This window comes from Rhinopithecus roxellana, chromosome 2 (genome assembly GCF_007565055.1).
Source record: "Rhinopithecus roxellana isolate Shanxi Qingling chromosome 2, ASM756505v1, whole genome shotgun sequence".
Taxonomy (NCBI): domain Eukaryota; kingdom Metazoa; phylum Chordata; class Mammalia; order Primates; family Cercopithecidae; genus Rhinopithecus; species Rhinopithecus roxellana.
The window spans coordinates 145,454,377-145,472,483 of record NC_044550.1 but is presented as its reverse complement, the minus strand read 5'-3'; the positions used below and the strand labels follow the sequence as shown (position 1 = coordinate 145,472,483).

General features: G+C 37.0%; 1 protein-coding gene across 1 annotated transcript in view; it reads right to left on the bottom strand.

Annotated features, from left to right (window-relative positions):
* The window catches only part of SLC30A9 (solute carrier family 30 member 9), a 106,614-nt gene that overhangs the window by 20,861 nt on the left and 67,646 nt on the right, over positions 1–18,107 (bottom strand). Inside the window, exons 10-14 of the mRNA XM_010384874.2 lie at positions 7,909–7,964; positions 5,006–5,141; positions 2,779–2,818; positions 1,515–1,586; positions 623–730 (exon numbers count right to left, since the gene is read on the bottom strand). Of these exons, the coding sequence (XP_010383176.1) occupies positions 623–730; positions 1,515–1,586; positions 2,779–2,818; positions 5,006–5,141; positions 7,909–7,964 (412 nt within the window). The remainder of the gene's footprint in view (positions 1–622; positions 731–1,514; positions 1,587–2,778; positions 2,819–5,005; positions 5,142–7,908; positions 7,965–18,107) is intronic.

The window sequence follows — 18,107 nt, the reverse complement described above, 5'->3', positions numbered from 1 at the left end:
ACTTACACACACCCCCACACTCACTCAGAATGGGACTATTTAGACACCCCAGTTCACTGACCATGCACAGCATTGTGATGTGGGAGGTAGTCGGAGTGTCCAAAGAAAACCCACGCAGGTAAAGGGAGAATGAACAAACTCCACAGAGATGGTGGCCTCAGTTAGGAATTGTTATTGTTCGCAACAACATTATAACAAAATCAAGTTGAACAAAACAATGTTATTTTAGGATCTATGTATATTTGTTTGGAACTTTAGAGTTTATTAAAATTCATCTTTTCTTAATAAACCTATGAGGTTACCAAGGCAAATATTATCCACACTTTTATAGGTAAATAAAAAGTTCACAGTGACTGCACAATTTTTAAAGTCACAGCTAGAAAGACTTACAGCATTACAGAAATCCTCTACAAATAGCCTTATTTCTAATTTAGAGACATTTTTAATTCAAATAAACCTGAATACTTCTGCTGACCAAATCTTATACAAGTCAGTGATTAGTATGGAATTAATATTTAACAATTTATTGGTTTAATATTATTCAATGATATAAGAGAAAATTCCCACATATTAGAGAATTATTTAAGTAGGACAAATCACCTGTAATTTAAGAAATATTTACCTGTTATAGAAGTAAGGCCCATGCAAGTGGCAGCTATTATAACTCCCAAGACTGCAGCAGTATCCTCCAATAATATCACATTTGTACTAGGATCACGACTTTCCATTACTTAGTCATTGGGGAAGAGACAAGAAAAATAAATTTCTAAAATTTTAACTTGATCTTACCAGGTAACATTTTAATAAGTATCCATTTAAAATCAAGATATAAATTAAGATAAAAGTGTATGAGAGATTATGATTTTAAAAACCTTGTTCAGGCCGGGCGCTGTGGCTCAAGCCTGTAATCCCAGCACTTTGGGAGGCTGAGACAGGCAGATCACGAGGTCAGGAGATCGAGACCATCCTGGCTAACACGGTGAAACCCCGTCTCTACTAAAAAAAAAATACAAAAAAACTAGCCGGGCGACGTGGTGGGCGCCTGTAGTCCCAGCTACTTGGGAGGCTGAGGCAGGAGAATGGCATAAACCCAGGAGGCGGGGCTTGCAGTGAGCTGAGATCCGGCCATTGCACTCCAGCCTGGGTGGCAGAGCGAGACCCCGTCTCAAAAAAAAAAAAAAAAAAAAAAAAAACCTTGTTCAATGCAAACATAATTTCTTGGCTTAAATGTCAACAATAACTGATACATAAAGTTAAATTACTTTCTCAAGTTATTTAACCATATAAAGCAATACCTTAGTTCACTTAAGTCAAATCCAAATATAAAGTATCCATGTTCAAATTTCTACACTACTTTTCTTTTTAATAAGGGCTGAAAGATATGTAGGAGCCACATAGGGATGATATTTAGACATGTTTTGTACATATCTATTAGGAACAAAGCAATAACAGTATTAAGTAATTTTAAGCAAATAAGGGAGGTGAAATAAACACCTGGTTTCTAAAATACATACCATACTTGTAAAATGTCATTCCTTTGGCCCGAGCATTCCTACGAAGCTCATTTACAGCAACAAGAAGTGTTGCTAAAAGAAAAGCATTCATATCAGCAAGACAGAAACTTCATGCCTCCAAACTTTAAAGATGGCATCTCAAAAGATAAACAAATAAGCACAACATTTTAAAACTAGGGTTGGCAATAAGGAAAAGTTCTATGTTAATTAGTTGTTATCAATTAATCATTATAATAAAATGAACCCCATAATTCTAAACCATAATAATTAAATACAATTACTAATAACAACAGCTTTAGTTTATTGAAGAGCTGCTATTTGGCAGCACCACACTAACCACAATCATTTTTGAGCCTCCCAATCTTTTGAGACAGGTGGTGTTATAACCATTTTACAGACTTTCAAAGATGAGGGGCCCCATAAACATATACAGTTAGGATCTGTCAATAAAAAATAATCTTAATTTTAAAAATAGATGAAGGGAACATCATACACAGAAAGTTACAATGTTTCAGAAGTAAACATGAGCACAGCAGTGAATCAGGCAGTTTTATACTGATATTAGCAGTTCTCTGTCATCATACTGCTATAGCTGTGTATTTCAAAAACGTTGAAATATTTGTATCACAAGAGCCTGGCTTCTTCTGATGAACACTCTTAAGTGCAAATTTGTTAAAGTTCAGTTTAGTTATGCTTTTTATATTCGCTTTCAAATGTTTTGAGTATTATGATACTCAAAAACGAAACATACTTTCCCTTTAAAATAAGTAAAATAATTATTTATCCAATTTTTAGTGAATCAGCAAGTAACGGCAACAGTAGTGGTATTGGGTTCAATCAAGGAATAACGTTTACAAAGTGAAAATTGTAAGGAACACCTCTTACCACCACATAGTTTAAAAATAACCACAAATATGGTGGGCTTGCTAAGCACTTTCATGCCACATCAGTTATTGTCCTGCATCTATCTGACTGTCACCTACTTGAGCCTATCCTAGCAGCTCAGGACACAAGAAGAAACGAGCCCTGGCCAGGATGCCATCCCATGGCAGGGCGCACTTACACACACCCCCACAGCTATCCATTACAGAAACAACCACAGTACATCATACAAAGACTTTACTCCCTAAAAGTAGAGAAAGCTTAGATGACTATTCCCACACTTACTTTTCTTTAATCAACAGAACTTAGCAAACTCTAATATGAACAGTTGAATACATATTACTATATTAAGAATAGAGACATACTTTGTGACAGCACATACCTCCTTCAGATACTAATGATCCTGCTAAAATACAATATGCCTAGAAAAGAAATATTAAAACAAAGCATAAATTAAGTACTTCCCATCACAATTGTTCATACAGAAAGTCCGTAATGTCTAAAACAAAAACATGAATTCAAATCTAAGCCAGACAATAAGGTTACTCATGGAAAACAACTCAAATGAGGACAATGAGATATGAACTCAAATATTTGATATCAGAGGTTCTAGACAACAGATACAGTAAGATCCACATCCAAACTCAAGTAACTTCTAGATTTTGCTTGGATGCCTAACACCAAGAAAATCCTGATTCAGAAAGGTAAGTAGTTACAAACAGTAACCAATTTTTGGTTTTTTGGTAACACCACATTCCCTGCAATTCCAGGACACTCTTCAATTAAAGATGGTAAGAAAAGCTTTAGCCTGGGGTGTGTTTAAAAAAAAAAAAAAAAAAAAAAAAAAAAGTTAACCTAGCAACACATTTTTTTAATTTTATTTTAATGAAATTCAAACCAAACATCTACAGAATTTTCAACAATGTTTAGAACCCTAGGCTTTCCTAAAATAGAGATCTGAAAACTTTGAACATAGTCCAACACTATTTTAAAAAGGGCGATAGTCTAATGGAAACCCCATTTAGTTACTGAAAGGCACAAGAGCTTTTAGAAGTTTTAAAACTTATACACAACTGAAAATTTAACTAATTACCTAATCTCTAACTCCAGAGACTGCTTTGCCTCTATAAAGTGACACTGAACAAATTAGAAGAATGCTAGGACAAAGAAGTACCCACAAAGTGGCCAAATCTTTTCAGAATGGAGGAAATACATTTCTTTCTTTTAATGATATGAAATGTATTATGGTAAGAAACTAGTCAATTAAAACTATAGAAAACTAAAGAATAACAAATAAGCCTAGTTTAATGGGCTTGTTATTAAGTAGATTTGCATGATATAACAATATATTAAAAAACTAGACAGAATGATTCTGTCTAGTTCTGACTACAACCCAAAATAGAGAAGAAAATAGGTGCAAGTATCCCCGCAATCCAAAAGGAGGTGTTATACCATCTATTCAGGCCTTGCACAGAAGGTAGCCCAAACCTGGGGCCTCTACCCACTAGACTACATTCTAGTCCGCATCCTCTAGACAACATAAGAAAAGTTGAAATTGAGGAGGCCAAAAATGAAGATTTCTTTGGTGAAAGCTGTTGATGTGTGTACCCTGGATATCGGATATCACAGCAAACTGTCTGATGAATACCTGAGTGATACATCCATATGCAAGCCTACTAACTGATACTGGCTGTACCAGCAGAGTAGATCACTGTGCTTGAGAAAAAACCTGTACTCCCACAGAAAGTGTGTTAAACATGTCTGTTTTAACACACAGGTCCCTAGGAGTCTTTCATAAGGAGATCAACTGCTCAAAGGGCATTCTTTCCAAATGCAAGACCACTTCAGCACTGTCTGGAACTACACCATGAGATGCAGAAGCTGAGAGGGTATGCTATGTGACCAATTTGGGCAGCCATAGCCAGAGCAGCCAAGCAGGGTAATCTCCAAGAAGTACCCAAGAAAAAAAAAAAAAGACAGCTTTAAACATCTACAAAGGCCAGAGGAAACCAATGCAAAATAACATTGTACTCAGTAAAGTAGTATGTTTTTAATCCCCTATCCCAACCTTCAACACTGCCTAGGGAATAGGAGAGAGGAGCAGAAGCCCTAGAGGGGATCATACGGGTGATCACCCTGCTATCCTCCCATTCCCCCAGTGCAGGCTTCCTACCTGAAGGAAGCCCAGGATGAGGGAAAATAGAAACTTTAACTTTAAATATAGTTCCAACTTAAGACAATTACATGGGTCTGGATATTTTAATTACTGAAATGAGATTATTCTTGGGACCAAAAGTGAACAGAGGTTTTCTTGTTCTTCAACAGTAACTGGAGAAATTAATGGAACTGCCCAAGATTTTAACCAAGGAACAGGGCTTGATAATCGGTACCTACAGAGATCCTGTTCAACATCATTGAATCTTATGGATTTAGAGGTTATGTCCAGTCACGTTCTAAAAAATAAACTACAGATACATAATCCTATATTACATAGTCAAGAAGGTATATGTCATTCCCCTTCTTTAACACCAATATGACAAAGGCCTTCTACTGTACACAATCACTAAGTCATAAAGACATCAAAATTGAGGAGAAAAAAAGAGGATTACCCATAGAAGGGATTCTATTGGTTGAGGATGAAGCAATCCCATGACTCCATGGTACCAAGATAGTCCCGCACCCATCATGAAAATACCAACACCACTAATTAGCGAAGAAATATAGCGCATATTTGAAAATCCGTACCTGAAAAATAGAAAAGAATATAGTTCACAAGAAATACAAATGGTTTCTTTTAAAATATTGACCTTAATAGGAAAATGAAAAAGACTAAGAATATCAAGATGTTATCATTTTATATTTCAGTAAGATGTTAAGTGCCAAACTTGAAAAGCAATATGGAAAGTGGAAAAAACCTGTAAGATCTTTGAAAATACATAAAAATAAAGTGAATACCATCTAATTCAGCTTTTTTCTGATCTCTTTTCCAAATAGCTTATTTTGATTTAGAGAGCTACTTTACTATTGTGTACCACAGATCCTGGTAAAATTAATCTTTTAAAAAATGCATTCAGATGTTTAATGAACAGGGTAACATTTAAATTTCCCTGTAATGTAGCTTCTAATTGAATATTTCCATCTTTTTGTGCAGCCAGTCTATGATTTATATTACCTATAATTTGATGCTGGATACAGAAGTTTACAACACATAATTTATTGCTGGTTCTGAACGGGTTAGCACACAGCAACTTTCAACTATTACTAGAACTAAGATCTTCAGTTTTCTGGGTGTTTTCATGATGTTAAAATCTTAATTATTTTTCAAGCATGCTTTATCAATATGTATATTATTTTGTATTATTGTAAGTTCTGACACAATACTTAGTATTAAAGGTGTTCAAAAATATATTAATAACATACTAGAGGAGGAAAAGAATCACTCATTAATAAAAATATTTCCTGGAAAATTTAGTCCCAAACCCAAACTGAGTGGGACTCTTCTGAGAAATACAAATTTAAACAAGAATTCTTTTTTTTTTTTTTGAGATGGAGTTTCGCTCTTGTTGCCCAGGCGGGAGTGCAATGGTGTGATCTTGGCTCACTGCAACCTCCGCGATTCTCCCACCTCAGTCTCCCAAGTAGCTGGGATTACAGGCATGCGCCAGCACGCCCAGCTAATTTTGTATTTTTAGTAGAGACGGGGATTCTCCATGTTGGTCAGGCTGGTCTCGAACTCCGAACCTCAAGCGATCTGCCCACCTCGGCCTCCCAAAGTGCTGGGATTACAGGCGTGGGCCACTGCACCCGCCTTTTTTTTTTTTTTTTTTTTTTTTTTTTGAGACAGAGTTTTATTCTTGTTGCACAGGCTGGAGTGCAATGCCGCGATCTTGGCTCACTGCAACCTCTGTCTCCTGGGTTCAAGCAACTCTCCTGCCTCAGCCTTCTGAGTAGCTGGAATTACAGGCATGTGCCACCACGCCCAGCTAATTTTTCGTATTTTTAATAGAGATGGGGTTTCTCCATGTTGGTCAGGCTGGTCTCGAACTCCCGACCTTAGGTAATCCACCTGCCACAGCCTCCCAAAGTGCTGGGATTACAGGTGTAAGCCACTGCACCCAGCTTTAAACAAGAATTCTTAATCAAACTGCTCTTGGAATTCCTTTTCGCAAAGATGTAATCCTGCCATGGAAGTAATTCCCAGTTTATAGATGTGACAATGTGACAATCAGCTCACTCAGAAAAATTTACTTTCTTCTAAAGTTTCCTCCCAAAGTAATATAGAATATATATTTACGTTAAAGTAAATTAAGATCTAAAATAAATGGTATTACTTACACTTTAGGTGATTTCAAGGAATTATTAACTTCTTATTGAAAATTTTAATTATATAGATCTAAACTGTCCAATATGACGAGCCACAAGCCACATGTGGCAATTTAAATTTAAATAAATTAAAACTAAATATAGTTTAAAATTTAGTTCTTCAGTTGTACTGGCCATATTTCACGTGCTCAATAGTTACATGTAGTCAGCTACTACCATACTGGACAGATATAAAATATTTTCATCATTGCAGAAAATTCTGTTGGGCAGCACTAAAGTAGACTATAAAAATACCTTGAGAAGAAATCTTCACAACCGAAAATGTAAAATTTGTACCTTCTGTTTTTAAATCTTTTGTATATAAAACTTGCGAAGAAAAAAAAATTTTTTCTTAAGATGGTAAAATACTGTAATGATGTGTAATTAACACACTAGAGAGCTATTCTCTATACCAGCTTATTGATAGTTACAAAACATTCAAATATATTATTTATAGGAAAACAGTAGTATTGCTTTCAAGAAAAGAAAGGCATTTCTAAAGAACAGAGGTAGACTCCTTTACAGAAATAAAAGTGCATTTTTGGCCTTAAGATTTATCAAATTATATTACTGAAGCTAGTCTTAAAATGATGCTTGTGGAATTCAAAAGAGGTTATGTTAACAGAAGCAATAGAAAAAAATCTCTGTATCAAATAATGGCTATGATTCAAAATAATACATTCTAAAAAGTATACTCACTTTACAAATAAATAATTCTGATATATTCACAAAATACTATTTCCAAATCACAACAGGAAGATTAAAATACGTGTGTATGTAATAGAAGTTACCATCAAAATTTTAGATTGGGCAGCCTATGAGTCTAAATCTAGAATATATGTTTCCTTGGACCAAAATAAAACAGACTTCTAAGATCAAAATATGTGCTTTATTATTATCAAATATGGAGAAAACAAGATCTCCATGCTGTGCTACAAAGCATAAAAATAACTTAAACTCCATTTTGAAATTATACCTTGAATTTACTTTGACACAGTGGTAAGTTCTGCATTTTAGATACTATAGTGGAAGAAATGACCAAATCTTTAACAAACTGCAGGTACATAAATGGCAGGAGATTTCTGAAATTTAGTTATTTCAATGACTTATTGCCAAAACAAACAAAAACAAAATAAGGCAATGTCCTTACGGATGAGAAGGATCTGGTGTTTGAACAGACTTACGGATGCCCAATGCTAGTAAACCCTATGAAGAAGAAGAAAAAAAGGTGAATAATCATTAGCAAGATGGAGAGTATAATATGGTAAAGCCACTGTGGAGGGTGCAGGCTGACAATGACAAAGAAACACTCAACATATGCATGTCCAATGGCCCAGCAATTCTGGTTTCTAGCACTTACCTTAGAAAAATAAAGATGAACTCAAAGGGGTTCAAAACACCATTGTTTATAAAGATGAGAAACATGAAAGCAACCTAAAAAAAATCCATCAATTGGGAATGACAAAATAAATGATAAACCATATATTACTTCTACAGTAGGTTAAAAAAATAGGGTTAGAGAAGAGCTTTCTATACTGACACGGATAAAGCTCCTAGACATACCATTAAGTAGAAGAAGAGAAAAAAGCAAGTTAGGAACAGTATGTACAGTACAGAACTTATGCTTTGTAGTTTTTATAAACTAGATATAATGTAAAGCACAAAAAAGGTTAAAAAGAACAAGCATGTAACTATGTTTATATCTCTGAAGAGAGGCAAAAATTAAGGTAGCCTGTAATATTTGACTTTTTACAGGAAGAATAACTTGCATAGCTGTACAAGTAAAAGATAATAAAAACTTTAAACTATATATATTGTATATGGGCACATACATTTCTATTAAAGCTGCAAAACCATGCACAGGAATTATATATCACATTCTTTTCTTTCCTTCCTTTCTTACTCGCTCTCCTCTGTCTCACTTGCCTTCATCATTTCTTCCTTCTTTCTTTCATTTCCACTTAGGTGGTTTTTAAAGTTTTGTCCTTTGTTAAAGAGTTATCCACTGGAACTTCTCAATAGCATTATGCTTGTCCCTATTAAGTTCTTTCCATCCAAATCTGATGTGAATCTAGAAGTCACATCATAAGACTACCTTATTAGAACTATTTGATAAAAATACAAAGTCTCTGAGTGAATTCCCTATGTAATTTTAGTTGATTAATCTGAGGCTTTTCCTTTTTTCAGCATCATATCAAATAATCAGATAAGTAAAGTTTCTAGATAATGACTTCTTCATAGATGACGTTTCCCTTAGGTTCCAAGAAATTTAATAGAAACATTTTTTCTAATAAAAAAATAGAGATTAAACAAACTTGAAAATATTAATACAAATATATTTTTAGGTCTTAATATTGGAAATCCTATCCTAAATACACAGAAATTATTCCTAAATACACAGAATATTATAAGCTTTTACCAATGGATTCCATGGGAAAAGGGAGCAAACCACCTAAAATATACATGATTTTTCAGGGAATTAAACTAAGAGAATAAGAGTAAATTCAAAGGAAGATATAACTCTCTTACACCCTGTTATGGTTTGGCTGTGTCCCCACCCAAATCTCATCTTCAATTCCCACATGTTGTGGGACCTGGTAGGAGGTAACTGAATCATGGGGGCAGGTCTTTCCCTTGCTGTTCTTGTGCTAGTGAATACGTCTTATGAGATCTGATGGTTTTAAAAAAAGGAGTTTCCTTGCACAAGCTCTCTTCTCTTGTCTTGCCACCACGTGTACGTGCCTTTCACCTTCTGCCATGATTGTGAGGCTTCCCTAGCCATGTGAAATTGTAAGTCCATTAAACTTCTTTTTTTTTTGTAAATTGCCCAGTCTTGGGTATGTCTTTATCAGCAACATGAAAACAGAATAATACAGTAAATTGGTACCAGCAGAGTGGGGTGCTGCTCTATATACCCGAAAATGTGGAATCAACTTTGGAACTGGGTAACAGGCAGGGGTTGGAACAGTTTGGAGGGTTCAGAAAAAGATAGGAAAACGTGAGAAAGTTTGGAATTTCCTACAGACTTGTTGAATGACTCTGCCCAAAATGCTGACAGCGACATGGACAATAAAGTCCAGGCTGAGGTGGTCTCAGATGGAAATGAGGAACTTGTTGGAAACTGCAGCAAAGGTGACTCTTGTTATGTTTTAATCAAAGAGACTGGTAGCATTTTGCCCCTGCCCTAGAGATTTGTGGAACTTTGAACTTGAGAGAGATGCTTTAGAGTGTCTAGCGGGAGAAATTTCTAAGCAGCAAAGCATTCAAGAGGTGATTTGTGTGCTATTAAAGGAATTCAGTTTTTTTGTTTTTTGTTTTTTTTTTGAGGCAAAGTCTCACTGTTGCCAGGCTGGAGTGCAGTGGCACGATCTTGGCTTACTACAACCTCTGCCTCCCAGGTTCAAGCGATTACCCTGCCTCAGACTCCCAAGTAACTGGGAATATAGGCAAGCACCACCACTCCCAGTTAATTTTTGTATTTTTAGTAGAGACGGGGTTTCACCATGTTGGCCAGGATGGTCTCGATTTCTTCACCTCATGATCCACCCACCTCAGCCTCCCAAAGTGCTGGGATTACAGGCATGAGCCACCATGCCCAGCCCAGGCATTTACTTTTAAAATGGAAACAGCATAAAAGTTTCAAAAATTTGCAGCCTTATAATTCAATAGAAAAGAAAATCCCATATTCTGAGGAGAAATTCAAGCCGGCTGCAGAAATTTGCGTAAGTAATGAGGAGCTGAATGTTCATCACCAAGAAAAGGGGGAACATGTCTCTAGGACATGTCAGAGACCTTTGTGGCAGCTCTTTGAATCACAGGCCTGGAGGTTTAGGAAGAAAAAGTGGTTTTGTGGGCTGGGCCTAGGGTCCCTCTGCTGTGTGCAGTCTGGGAACTTAGTGCCTTGCATCCCAGCTGCTCCAGCTGTGACTAAAAGGGCCAAGGTACAGCTCCAGCTATTGCTTTAGAAGGTGGAAGCCCCAAGCCATGGCAGCTTCGACGTGGTGTTGGGCCTGTGGGTGCACAGAAGTCAAGAAGTAAGGTTTGGAAATCTCAGAGGATATATGGGAAACACCTGGATGCCCAGGCAGAAGTTTGCTACAAGGGCGGGACTCTCATGGACAACCTCTGCTAGGGCAGTGCTTAAGAGAAATGTGGGGTCAGGGCCCCCACACAGAATCCCTACTGGGGCACCACCTAGCGGAGCTGTGAGCAGAGGGCCACTGCCCTCCATACCCCAGAATGATAGATCCACTGACAGCTTGCACAGTCCACCTGGAAAAGCCACAGACACTCAATGCCAGCCCCTGAAAGCAGCCATGAGGCGGCTACATCCTGCAAAGCTACAGACGCGGAGCTGCCCAAGGCTGTGGGAGCCCATCTTTTGCATCAGCATGACTTGGAGGTGAGACATGGAGTCAAAGGAGATCATTTTGGAGCTTTAAGAATTGACTGCCCCTCTGGATTTTGGACTTGCATGGGGCCTGTAGCCCCTTTGTTTTGGCCAATGTCTCCCTTTTGGAATGGCTATTATTTACCCAATGCCTGTACCTTCATTGTATCCAGGAAGTAACTAACCTGCTTTTGATTTTACAGGTTCATAGGCAGAAGGGACTTGCCTTGTCTTGGATGACACTTTGGATGGACTTTTGAGTTAATGCTGAAATGAGTTAAGACTTTGGGGGACTGTTAGGAAGGCATGAGTGGTTTTGAAATGTGAGGACATGAGATTCAGGAGGGGCTAGGGGCAGAAAGATATGGTTCGGCTGTGTCCCCACCCAAATCTCTTCTTGAATTCACATATGTTGTGGGAGGGACCTAGTGGGAGGTAATTGAATCATGGGGGCGAGTCTTTCCTGTGCTGTTCTCGTGAGAATAAGTCTCATGAGATCTGATGGTTTTAAAAAGGGTAGTTTCCCTGCACAAGCTGTCTTCTCTTGTCTGCTGACATGTGAGACCTGTCTTTCACCTTCCACTGTGATTGTGAGGCTGCCCTAACCACAATTAAACTTCTTTTTTTGTAAATTGCCTGGTCTTGGATATGTTTTTATCAGCAGCGTGAAAATGGACTAATATACACCTGTACATTAAAAGTGACAGTCATTATTAATTCACATTATGTGTATATATGTATACATAGATATATATTTTTATTATTTTAAAACTATTCAATAAACATTCAATTATTTTAAAAATCCTTAATATTCAGTTGGCTGTGCAATGAAGTGTGAGATACCGTCAACTATTTTATAAACTGAATATGGACCATATTTATTAGTTCTAACAAAAATGAGACCACCCCTACCAGTTCTCCTTAAAAGGTAAGAGAGAGGAGGGATTGCATTGGGGAGTTATACATGATATAAATGATGAATTGATGGGTGCTGACGAGTTGATGGGTGCAGCACACCAACATGGCACAAATATACATATGTAACAAACCTGCACGTTATGCACATGTACCCTAGAACTTAAAAGTATAATAAAAAATAAATAAATAAATAAATAAAAAATCAAAAAAAAAAAAAGGTAAGATAGAATCAGTTATATTTGATATGTATCCTTCCAGACCTTTTTCTACACATTTACAACATAATCTCTATTAGTTACATATATATAACCTACAGAGCATTTGTTTAGTTTGCAGCATAATGAACATTAACATCTATTAGCTAAGAAGTACTGTAAATGCTCTCTACTCCATGATCACCCTTCACCTTTCTGGTGTTCCTTAAGTATCATACTATCCAGCATCTGCATAATGGTACCTCAGAAGAGCTTTCTAGTTGTTTCACGTGCATATAATCTGTTTACAGAAGACAGAAAGAACCACGTCTTCTTCTAAACACTTGCTACATTGCAAACTCAGGTGCTCAATAAATTCATCTGAGTTGATATTAAATGATATGAAGTGCATGATTTAACAGAAAAGTTTTCCAAAATGAACGGTAACAGAAATTGTAAGGCTAGCAATTTTAAGTGAAACCCTGTCTCTACTGCAAATACAAAAAAATTAGCCGGGCATGGTGGCAGGCGCCTGTAGTCCCAGGTACTCAGGAAGCTGAGGCAGGAGAACGGCGTGAACTCGGGAGGCGGAGCTTGCAATAAGCCGAGATCACACCATTGTACTCCAGCCTGGGTGACAGAGCAAGACTCTGTCTAAATAAATAAATAAATAAATAACTACATTATAATTAGAGACACAGGTCTAATTTAAAAGTTGAACGTACTTAAGTCTCTCAAGAAGTGAGGAAAAAATATGGCATAAAAAATATTATGATGAATTAAAAATTTTAAAATATTATAGATCTTGAAAGAAACAACTTTCTGAAATACAATTTCCATCTATTCAGAAAGGTCCAGTTGAAATATTTTTCATCAAAGCCTTTTTGAAAACTCTAATTGAGACATACTCTTCGTCCAAGAATTTTCAAATCACTTGATATCATATGGTCTCAAACTTTCATTTACCTCTTGTCTTGTTGTTCAATCTTCTACAAAAATTCGTTTGTTTTTCTGGTTCCAAAATTAATACATTCTCATTGTAAAGAAATTCAAGTAGTAAAGAAAAGAACTATTTAAGAGTCTGGAGTATATTTCGGACTGTCTTTATACATATCTGTATATACTTTTTAACATTCCTTTGAGAATATTTTTGTGCTGGATTTCAAGGAGAAGGTTGTATGTACTTAAACATACGACCACAATCTATAATGTCTTTTTGCACTTTGTTTTATGAAAATTTTCTAACATGCGGATGGATGGATGGATGGATGGATGGACAGACAGAATAATTTTTAAAATCTGATAGAACTTTTTTTTTTTTTTTGAGACAGAGTCTCACTCTGTTGCCCAGGCTGGAATGCAATGGCACAATCTTGGCTCACTGCAACCTCCAACTCCCAGGTTCAAGCAATTCTCCTGCCTCAGCCTCCTGAGTAGCTGGGATTACAGGCGCGTGCCACCACACCCAACTAATTTTGTATTTTTAGTAGAGATGGGGTTTTGCCATGTTGGTCAGGCTGGTCTTGAACTCCCGACCTCAGGTGATCTGCCTGCCTCGGCCTCCCAAAGTGCTGGGATTACAGGCATGAGTCACTGTGCCCGGCCCTGATAGAACATTTTTAAAAACTCAAATCATCCATCATTAAGCTTTAACAATTATAAATATGTAAGCAAATATGTTTTATTTCATCCATATCTACTCCCTCATGAATATTTTGAAGTAAATTCCAAGCATCGTACCATTTCATCTTTAAATATTTTGGATGAATCTCTTTAAAAACTAGGCTTTTTAGAAAATACAGCCACAAGACTATTATCAGACTTTTAAAAATCAATACTAATTCCTGGCCAGGTGCGGGGGCTCACGCCTGTAATCCCAACACTTTGGGAGGCCGAGGCGGGTGGATCACGAGGTCAGGAGAGCAAGACCATATCGAGACCATCCTGGCTAACACGGTGAAACCCCATCTCTATGAAGAATACAAAAAATTAGCTGGGCATGGTGGCGAGCGCCTGTAGTCCCAGCTACTTGGGAGGCTGAGGCAAGAGAATGGCATGAACCCGGGAGGCGGAGCTTGTAGTGAGCCGAGATCATGCCACTGCACTCCAGTCTGGGCGACAGAGCGAGACTCCATCTCAAAAAAAAAATAAAAATAAAAATAAATAAACTAATTCCTTACTGTTATCAAATATCTACTAAGTAATCACATTTCCTTATAGGGAGAATTTTTTTGAGGTAAAATTCACATACAATGAAATGCACAAATCCTGAATGTACAGTTTTTCTTGTTTTTGTTTTGAGATGTCTAGTTCTGTTGCCCAGGCTGGAGTACAGTGGTGCCATCTTGACTCACTGCAACCTCTGCCTCCCGGGTTCAAGTGATTCTCCTGTTTCAGTCTCCTGAGTAGCTGGGATTACAGACATGTGCCACCACGCTCAGCTAATTTTTTTGTATTTTTAGTAGAGACGGGGATTTCACCGTATTGGCCAGGCTGGTCTCGAACTCCTGACCTCCAGTCATCTGCCTACCTCGGCCTCCCAAAGTGCTGGAATTAGAGGCATGAGCTACTGTACCCGGCCCAGAATGTACAGTTCTGTTTGTTAACAAATACACATACCCTTGAAATATATATTTCTATGAAGACACAGAACCTTTCCATCACTCCCAAAAAGCTCCCTGTGCCGCTTTCCTCCCCCACATCAGAAGCAACTATTTTTCCAGTTTTTTTAAACTATTAAAAATTAAAGTTCCTTGCTGGAGATACATCTATGTTGCCAGTCAGAAAAGTAGTTCTTTCTCTTTTATTGCCAGATAATATTCCATTGTATCAATTTGTTTATCTGCTGTACTGCTGAAAAACATTTGGGCTGATTCCAATTTTTTCAGCCATTATAAGTAAAACTGCTATAAACATTCCTTTTTTTTTTTTTTTTTTTTTTTGAGACCGAGTCACTCTTGTCGCCCAGGCTGGAGTACAGTGGTGCAATTTCAGCTCACAGCAACCCCCGCCTCCCGGGTTCAAGCGATTCTCCTGCCTCAGCCTCCCGAGTAGCTGGGATTACAGCGACCCACCACCATGCCCAGCTAATTTTTGTACTTTTAGTAGAGACGGGGTTTCACCATCTTGGCCAGGCTGGTCTCGAATTCCTGACCTCAGATGATCCGCCCGCCTTGGCCTCCCAAAGTGCTGGGATTACAGACGTGAGCCACCGCGCCCAGCCAACATTCTTATACAAATCTTTTGGGACCATTCATTCCCACTTCCCTTGGGTAAATACTTAGAAGTGGAATAGGTGGGTCACAGGATAAGCATATGTTTACAGGCCGCTCCCAGATGTTTTCCAGAGTGGTTGTACCATTTTATTAATACACTCCACCAGCAATGTCTGGGAGATCTGGCTGCTCCACATCTTCACCAAAATTTGGCTGTCAGGGTTTTTACCTATAGCCATTATAGTGGATATGCAGAGATGTCTTGTGGTATTAATATACATTTCCTGATCATTAATGGTGTTAGCACTTTTTCAGGTGTCCACTAGCCACCATTCATGTTTCCTTATTTGTGAAGTACCTGTTCAAATCTTTATCCTTAGGGGGAAAAAACTGGGTTCTCATTTTATTACTGAATCATGGAAGTTCTTAATTCTGGATACCAGTCCCCTCTCAGAATGCTTTGTGAATATTTTCTCCCAATCTATGCCTATTTATTTCCTTAAGGATGTCTTTCAATGAGCAAAAGTTTTTAATTTTGATGAAGTTTAATTTGTAAATCTTTTTATTTTACGATATTGTTTCTGTGTCCTATTTATGAAATCACTGCCTACCATGTCTAAAAGATACTCTCCTAGGTTTTCTTCTAGAAATCTTCATAGTTTTAACTTTTATATTTGGACTATGATCCATTTCAAACTTGTATACAATGTGTGAAGTAGGAGTCAAGGTCCTTTTTCTCCTCATATGGATCCAATTTTTCCAACATTATTTGTTTTAAAAGTTTCATTTCTTCACTCAACTGCTTTGATGCCTTTGCCAAAAGTCACAGGCCATGGAAATGTGGCTCTGTTGTTGGATCAATTCTGTTCCACTGATTTGTCAATCCTTATGCCAGTAACTCACTGTCCTAATTTCTATAGGTTTATAATGTCTTGAAGTTCTCCAAATTTCTTGTTTCAAGGTTGCTTTGAATATTGCAGGTTCTTTGCATGTCCATATAAATTTTGGAATTTATTCAGTTTGTCAATTGTACAGAAAAGTTTGTTCATATTATGAATGGGATTCCATTATATCTGTAAATCAATTTAGGGAGATTTAACAGATCTATGACATCCAATCTACAAATGCGCTATTACATCTCTCCATTTATTTAAGTTTTAATTTCTCTCAGCAACATTTTATGACTTTCAGCGTAAAGGTCTTGTATGTCTTTTGCTAGATTTATCTCTAAGTATTTAATATTTTGTGACACTACTTTACATGGAATTTATTAAAATTTCCTTCTCCATTTATTTGCTGATAGTAGAAATGCAATTAATTTCTTCATATTAACTTACTGATTTTGAATGTTAAACCAACTTTACACTCCTGAAATCTTACCTAATTATGATGTAATATCATTTTTATATGTATCATATTTATATATTTATATAATTCAATCTGATTATATTTTAAGGAGTTTTGCATCTGTGTTCATGAGGAATAACTGGTCTGTAGGGTTTTTTTCTCTCGTAATGACTTTATAAAATTTTGGGATCAGGGCCTCATTAAAGCAGTAGAAAACATTTCATTCTCTATTTCTGAAAGCTTGTGTACTCAGTATTGTTTCTTCCCCAAATGCTTGACAGAATACTCTTGATACTGTTACATAAGTTACCGAGGCTTCTTCCTTTTTTTTCTATCTTTTTTGTCTGTGGCTTTAGTAAGAATGTTTTCTGCTGTTACATACTCAGGTTCACTGACTTTTACTTGCAGTGTCTAATCTGCTGTTAATTCTATACAGTGAATTTTTCTTATCAAATTTTTTTTTAGCTCTAAAAGTTTCATTTGGCTTATTTTTCATACCTTTGATTTCTCATGTTCATATTTTCCTTTCAATACATAACTGTACTTGAAGTAGCTGTTTAATATCCTTGTCTGCGAATTCTATCATCTATTAAGCCTGCTTATGACTGATTTTTCTCCTGGTTATGAGTCAAATTTTCCTGCTTCTTATACTGGCTATTAGTCTTTTTATTGGATGCTAAACACTGTGAATGTTATACTGAGTGTTTGGATTTTGCTGCCTTTATTAAAGAATGTGAGGCTTTGTCCTGGCAAGTGATTATTTCAAGATTGGCTTGATCCTTTAGAACTTTTAGCAAGATTTGTTAGGGAGGATTCTAGAACAGCCTTTACGTTAAGAAGAATTTAGCCATACTCCTAAGGCGAGCCTTCTACTGGCCTCGATAATGAGAACTCTCTTACCTCGGCTAGTCAGAACTTGAAGGTATCCTAGCTTTGCGTGAGCACTGGGAATTAGTCAATTACTGCTCCCTGCTGGTTCTCTGCCAAGATTCATGCTCACATCTTAGACATGTGTAACTTAACATTCAGCAAACATTCAATTCAAGGAAATCCCTATGTAGACCTCTATAGCTTTTTGTCTTTGTAGCTCCCTCCTCTGTGGAACTCTGCCTTGTAAGTTCTAGCCACCTCAGATGCCCTGAACACTGATTTCTGTCTTCTCAACTCAATGAGACTGTTATTTCCCATCCTGCTCCACTATCCCGAATATGCCTTCAAGCAAAAAGCCACAGAGATCATAGAGTTCAAGTAATTTGTTTCTTATCTCTCAGGGATCATGGTCTTA